This window comes from Suricata suricatta, chromosome 8 (assembly GCF_006229205.1).
Source record: "Suricata suricatta isolate VVHF042 chromosome 8, meerkat_22Aug2017_6uvM2_HiC, whole genome shotgun sequence".
NCBI lineage: Eukaryota > Metazoa > Chordata > Mammalia > Carnivora > Herpestidae > Suricata > Suricata suricatta.
This window is the reverse complement of record NC_043707.1, coordinates 48,249,799-48,257,018: the sequence shown is the minus strand read 5'-3', so window position 1 is coordinate 48,257,018 and position 7,220 is coordinate 48,249,799. Positions and strand designations below refer to the sequence as shown.

Sequence of the window (7,220 nt, the reverse complement as noted above, 5' to 3'; positions counted from 1 at the left end):
CCTCAGGTTTGGTAAAGGGTTTTATTTGGACAAGCTCCATTTTCCCCCTACAAGAGCTTGTAATGTTAGTCAACTGATATTCCAACTGTCTCCAAGGGGAAAGGGCACCTTTCAAGTTTTTAATTAAAATATTAATAAAGTACCAGTGAAACAAATCCTAAGTACTGAATAAGCAAATTAAAAGTACGATTAAGCTTAGGGATTCATTTTTAAAGAGTTAAAACTTTGGAGGGGAAAACTCATGTCGGTTTTTATTATTATTACTATTATTACTATTATTATTGCTTTATGAATTTGGGATATCTCTTTGAATCATAATCCTACTCTGAACATATCTTGATAATTATACAATGACTTCCTGGGCAGGGGGAAGATTTTATTCTATTTATTTATGAATACCATAAAACCATTCTAGTTACTAACTTGGGAAAATTCACTTATTGGGTCCTTTCCATAAGCACATCTTTAAAGTATCCCTCTGCTCCACAAATTACTCAAATTTACAGCCACATTCTGCAAGTAATCTCAAAGGGTTGGCACAACAGATAATATACCAAAAAGGAAGATCAGCTTAAATTTCAGTTACAATGTCACTGCCATCACTACTTTACAAATCAGAAGACGCCAGATTGCTCCATGCCTCACTCCACCAAACCAAATAATTTCAAGATTTAGAAAAGTTGCAATCATTTGTATCACTACACTAGGATACAACTTGAAAGCAGTAAGAAACTCAAAACTTGAGCTTTTATATTCATCAGTCTTTAAAGCATGCTATTAAATCTAATACTCACATAGGACATTCAGTTTCCAGATACATTACTAGCTAAATGTTTCTCTCTCCATTCTATTGCAATTCTAACATACAATGAATTTATTAGTACATGATTTTAAACATTTGTATACTCTTTTCATGTGTTTATATTGGACGTGAGGGTAGAATATTTTGTAAAAAGGAAAATGGGAGTTTGCTTTTGATTGTAGGTCTTTGCAGATCCGCTGGTTCCTGAGTGATTATACACAGTGCTGGCTGTCAGAAGACAGTCTCCTTGTTTGTTAGTAATGACCAGCTTAGATGACAGATGGCATCTGCTGGATGGCAAGTGGGGGATGGGGGAAATCGGATCTTGGAAGACAAGAAAAATTAAAAAAAAAAAGTTTTTGCTTTAACAGCCTTGTTCTTCATGATTATTTTAAAAAGCAAATGTTGCCTGAGAAGAATTCTGCTTTGCACAGCCTAGTAAAGCTCTATGAAATTCTTCTGGACAGAAAAACAAAAACGAGAAAACCCAAATCCACATACTTTTGTGATTAACCCCTTCCCCCTCCAAAATAACAAAAAACACCCTCAAAGGCAGGTCCCTTTATAAACTAGTCCTGATAAACTAGAATTTACCCTAGAATTTATACCCAAGATTTTAAAACACCCCTGCAATAATCACATTACTTTTCATACCATTCTAATTACCTTATTTACAAAGATAACTAAAACCAACATCACTTCCAATTCATAAATGGTTTACATTGAAATGTTTCTCTATTTGTCTCCATCCTTTGTAACAGAGAATACATACATATACATATATATAAGGAATAATACAGATCCTAACTAATCACTGCAATATCTGCTGATGGTTACTTTTCTATCGGTTTACACAGTGACCGCTGTACTTTGCTAATATGCATTTAACGACACAACAATATTGCACAAAGTAATATTTATATAAGATTTAGCCTATTTCAGAATATTTTAGAGAAAATTCATATTTGATATTTCAAAAGATGCAGCTAAGTTTTCATGGTGACAGACATAATAAAGCAGCATCTTTTTTTTTTTTTTTTGCCTATGTTAATGTAAATATTCCAAATCTCACCCTCCAGGAAAAAAATCTCCAAATTGCACTATAACCAGGTAGATACAAGAATCTGGTCTTAGGTGTGGGGAATACTCTTCCTTTAATGAACAAAAGGCCTACTGTATTAACTAAGAGAAAGTGAAATGTGTATCATGTTAACATTCTAAAATAATAGAAAGTTAAGACTACACTAGCTATATGAACTGTGCCTGTTTGGAAAAAAATTTTTAAATATTCAGGCACGAAGCGTCAGGTTACCTGAAACTCTAGGATGAAGCCTAGTGCCATCATCGTCACTAGACCACAGCAACACACAGTAACAGTAAATAAACCCAAGTATTCTCCAAACTGTGAACTGAAGTGTCTCAACAGATCTCTATCATGAAGAGACTGAAGCCAAGTGACAAAAACAGTTTTTCCTAAATTTCATGCACAAAATACGGCAGCCTCATCAGAAAGATTAAGATCATTCTCTAGGTTTGATACTCATCATCAGTTTAAGAAGCCAAAGTATCCACACAGTGAGGACGTTAGGTAGCAGGAGGATAGAGTATCATGTCAACATTATCTCTTTTACCCAATTCTCTTCCACAGTTACCATGTTTCTAGGAGAGATTAATGAACCATGGATAATGAATGACCAAGGACTATTCATCTTTAGATATTTTTAATTGAAATATCCACTGGGCTTTAAATAACATACAAAAAAAAAGTCTGGATCAGAAAGTGCTGTGCTTTCTCTTTTGTTAAGAAACTAGAGAGCCACTGAATTTTCCTTAGAAACTACCTGTCCTTTGTGGTTGGAACTTACTTGCCCATGTTCAAGAGGCGGGAACGCTTTCCTGCAACTATGCCATTTTTACTGTAGAATTGGAGCTGTGCCGTGAAGACACAAGTACTAGAGCATAAATCAGACCTTCTATCATAAAAACAGCAAACATGGCAAGAGACGAGGCAAGATAAAATTAAGGGGAGTGAATAATTTACCAAATAAGAATCTGTTATTCCAGAGAATTCTCAGTTTGATTTGAAGAAGAGATTGAATTGTTACCTCACACCTTAAAACAGAAAGTAGCAGCAGACCCACTATTACATACTGTACTAACGGGATAAGATACAACTCTTAACTTTGCATAATCTGTGTAAAAAAGATATGCTTGACATTTGTGGAATGTCATTTCTCTTTATAGAATTATAGGCAAGATTTCTCCAATAAAACTTAACTTAAGCCAGTTATAAAACTATAACTTCACATCAAAATTTAAAAAAGTTAAAAAATGTGTTTGAATATGTACATATCACACAGGAGTGCTCGAACGCTCCTGGAGATTGTGTTGCTGGTCAGCATCCAGTCTACTTTCCACCTTTAAAACTGGAATAGGCGGAGTCATCTGATCTTGCTGGAGATTAAGTTCTGATGAAGGGAAGGCCGATGAAGCAGTTGTCAAGAGCTGCATCTCTCTGCATGTCTCTTCAGGTTCAGTTTTTACCCTCACACACTGGGAGTCGACTTCTAACTCTCGCTTTCCAGGGAAATCACAGTCCACGTTAGATCCGCCTTCTGTGTTCTGAGTGGCTTCCACAACAGGGTGGTACTGTTTCAGCCTTATATGCCAGGCTAAGCTGCACACTGCTGACACTGTTTTGAACTGATGAATGACATTTCTAGGGATGAAGTAAATATCATTGTCACACAGCTGAATTCTAGCGTAGCGAATGCCTTCCCGCCTCATTTGGTTTAGTTTAGCTTCATCCACCCACTGTACACACTGCAGAAAAAAGAAAAGTTGCATGAGATTTCAAAATATGTAGTGTAGTAATTTAGTCAAATAAGTAGTAGAGTTAGCACAGGAAAACAGTAGTACAGCCAAATTAAAGGCAAGCAACACTAAGTAACAGACAACTTTCTAAAATTTCCTGTAATGCTTGGGAAATGGTTTTCCTCATATTTTACGACCTCTCATAACAAGTGCAGGTTCAAGTCAGGACAGCATAAGGTATCACTTAAACAAGTATTTCAAAGTGTGGTTGTCAATAAGTATTCCTTGCCACAAAGAAGGACAACATGTATACGTTGCCTTACAGATGAGGGCGCAGGGTGCTCCCGGGCTGTCAGCTGAGACTGCTCAGGGCCAGAACTGAGCAGTCTGGACCCTCTGGCCATCTGGGCCCACCTGGTATCCCAAAGACTAAAGGGATCACAAGCATTCTGCTTGGGAAGCTTTGTGTTACTGATTTCTGACATCCTCCACACACAGTTTTTAACAGTACTGAAATGAAATTTACCATCCCATTTATCCAACTGTAAGATCAAATGCAAAATAAACGGGGTACAGATATTTTTTTTTTTAAGTTTCATTTATTTTTGAGAGAGAGACAGCGTGAGCAGGAGAGAGGGAGACACAAAATCCGAAGACAGACTCCAGGCTCTGAGCTGTCAACACAGAGCCCGACGTGGGGCTCAAACCCACAAACCGTGAGATCATGACCTGAGCCGAAGTCAGATGCTCAACCACTGAGCCACCCAGACGCCCCGGGATATTTATTTCTATTATCTCACTCAAAAGGTAATAAAAAAGCAAGAGTTTTACCTGGGAAACTGGAGGTTCATGAAGGTCTAACTGAAGTCTCTGTACAACATCAGTAAAATCCTCAGCATGAAAACAAATCACATCTTTGGTTATGCGAGGTTGGTCACTCCTAAGATTAACAAAATTAAGTTTTAGAAACTTGCATCTCATAACGGAAAATGACAAATTTCAGTTCTTCTAATTCCAGGAAATGCTACTACTAGCATAAAAATAGACGCACAGGAATATACGTTTGCTTCTTTAACTAACTTTTAAAAAATAAATAAAACATACCCATAAAGCTGTTTAAAAAATTAAAATTAGATTAGTTGTTACAAAAACCATACCAGCCACATAAATATCACACCATCCAGTTTTCAAAATAGAGAGGGAGGAAAAATGGAATGATCTTTAACTTGAAATACTTACTGTCAAGCTGTGATTGAACTATGCTTCCAAAAAAAGGTCAGATCAAACTCTACAGTACTACTGAAGGCCCTGAAGTTATAAATATGAAAAACAAAACAAAACAGTTTTTAGATAAACTAAATTCCATGCTCTGAGCTTTGGGTTCCAACTGAATGTAAAAGGATGCAGCCACTGTGGAAAATAGTATAGCAGTTCCTCCAAAAATTAAAAATAGAATTATCAAATGATCCAGCAATTCCTCTTCTGGAGATGTACCCAAATGACTGAAAGCAGAGACATTAAGAGAATTTGTTCAGAGAAGCCAAAAGGTGGAAGCAACTCAAGTGTCCACTGATGAATGAATGCAGATAAACAAAAGGTGCCATATACATACAATGTACTACTACTCAGCATTAAAAAGGCAGGACCTTATGACACATGGTACAATACAGATGAACCCTGAAGATACTCTGCCAGCTGAAATAATCCAGTCACAAAAAACTACTGTGTAATTCCACTTAAATGAAGTATTTAAAGTAATCAAATTCATAGAAACAGTTAAGTATAATGACGATTAGTTGGCGGGGGGGACAGAGTTACTGTTTAAGGAGTACAGAGTTACAGTTTTGCAAGACAAGAAAGCTCTCAAAATCTCCTTTGCAACAATGTAAATATACCTAACATCACTGAGTTGTACACTTAAAATGGCTAAGATTTTTCATTTTAATTTTATGTTATGGGTATTTTACCACAATTTCTTAAGAAAATTAGTCCCCAACCTTTTAAATTGAGTCCACACTTTCTCAGACATTAACCAACCTTGCGCTGAGTTTCATTAACTTACCATTCACCAAACTGAACAGCTTTCAAAACCCCAACAGCAGCCGTACTCTGCCAGTCAAACCCCTGACCTACATGGTCAGCATGAGCTCTTGTCCTGTCTTCAAAGAGGACTTCACGGGGTTCACTGGTCCGAGGTAGGTACTGGAGATTTTTAATTTCATTCATTGATCTGGAGTTGATTTGGTTGCAAAGTAAAGGGGCGGGGGAGAAAGTATTACTAGCAGTAAGGTGAAAAAGTCTGCTAAAATATCAAATTTTAAGTAAGATCAAGACTGATAAGGGTTCAATGATTTTGATCATTAGCATTTAACATACTACATACTGTAAGGCTTAATGTCATGATAATATAGAGACTATGTTTTTGATGTGGCTTTAAATGTAGTGTTACAATCTATAAAATTTAGTTTTCATGCAATAGAAAACACAATTCAAAATTCAAGGCTGTATGTTTCTTCACCCTCAGTCATCTTCACTCTCAGAACACCCTACTAGACTTGATTCAAGATGGAAAAAATGAGCATGTACGTGATCTCCTTAAGTAAAAGACTTCAAACCAATATGGTGGGGGGTGGGGGAAAGGAGATGCACAAATGAAGAATACAGATGAAATATAACTGGCTGTGAGTTGAAAACTGCTGACACTGAATACATGAGACTTTATCTTCTGCTTTTTTATGTGCTCAAAAATTTCTAAATATAATAATCAAAAAGTGATAGTAAAGGAATGAAGAAGAACCAACAAACAAAATGAATTAGTGAAAGAACAATATCAATAAATTTCTGGAAGATGGAAAATGATTAAAAGTGTCTTGGTCTAATAAAACTGAGCAGAGAAAGCCACAGGCATAGAATACACTAGAAGGGAATGGCAACTAAAAAGGCAGCTGGCCTGCCCAAAAGACCTTGGAGAAGACTAAGAGGCACCCCCCCCTCAAAAAGCCCATTATAATGATGTAAACAGAGAAAAATGAAGTAAGGCTAAGAAAGAGGGAATTAAAGTGAAATTCTGCAAATGAACCAGTCACTCACCACCCCTTAGGGTAGAAATGAGGTCAGGCATCTACCCCCACACTGTGGTTGACGCTTGTAGCACCCACCTATCATGTTTATTTCCCTGACAGAATTCAGATTCTCATTAGGTATTTGCTCCTGCCCCATAAGGGACCTCATTTACAAGTTTCAAAGGTAGATCCTGATGAATCCTGGCAAACTGTGGTAAGCACATTCCCCTTGCCCGTGACTGATTTAAAAATGGACACAAACAGATTCTGGCCAGCAGTAAGAGAAGAAATCTGCTAAGGAGACTTCTGGGAACTTTCCTAGCTTCTATGACAAAAATAAGAAAAGAATAGATGTTTTTTTTCTTCTATTGCATATAACCAGATCCATATGTGATGCCTAGAACTGCAATAATCATCCAGCAACATAAAGAAAGCCACTGTGAGTACAAAGCCCAGGCAAAGAGTATGACAGTGGAGAAAAGGAAAAGACTGATTGCTTGATGAAAGTACTGAAGTACTAAGTCACTGACCACATATATATA

The 7,220-nt window shown here is 36.8% G+C and overlaps 1 protein-coding gene across 3 annotated transcripts in view; it reads right to left on the bottom strand.

The window, feature by feature from the left end:
- Window positions 1-1,811: 1,811 nt before the first annotated feature.
- The window catches only part of RSBN1 (round spermatid basic protein 1), a 45,926-nt gene continuing 40,517 nt past the window's right edge, over window positions 1,812-7,220 (bottom strand). The window contains exons 5-7 of one of the 3 annotated variants that reach the window (XM_029946192.1): window positions 5,679-5,846; window positions 4,448-4,556; window positions 1,812-3,625 (exon numbers count right to left, since the gene is read on the bottom strand). In XM_029946192.1, coding sequence (XP_029802052.1) covers window positions 3,155-3,625; window positions 4,448-4,556; window positions 5,679-5,846 — 748 coding nt within the window. In that variant the 3' untranslated portion in view covers window positions 1,812-3,154. Of the gene's footprint in view, window positions 3,626-4,447; window positions 5,119-5,678; window positions 5,847-7,220 lie in introns of those variants that run through there. The other 2 variants (XM_029946195.1, XM_029946194.1) reach the window with 2 other exon arrangements.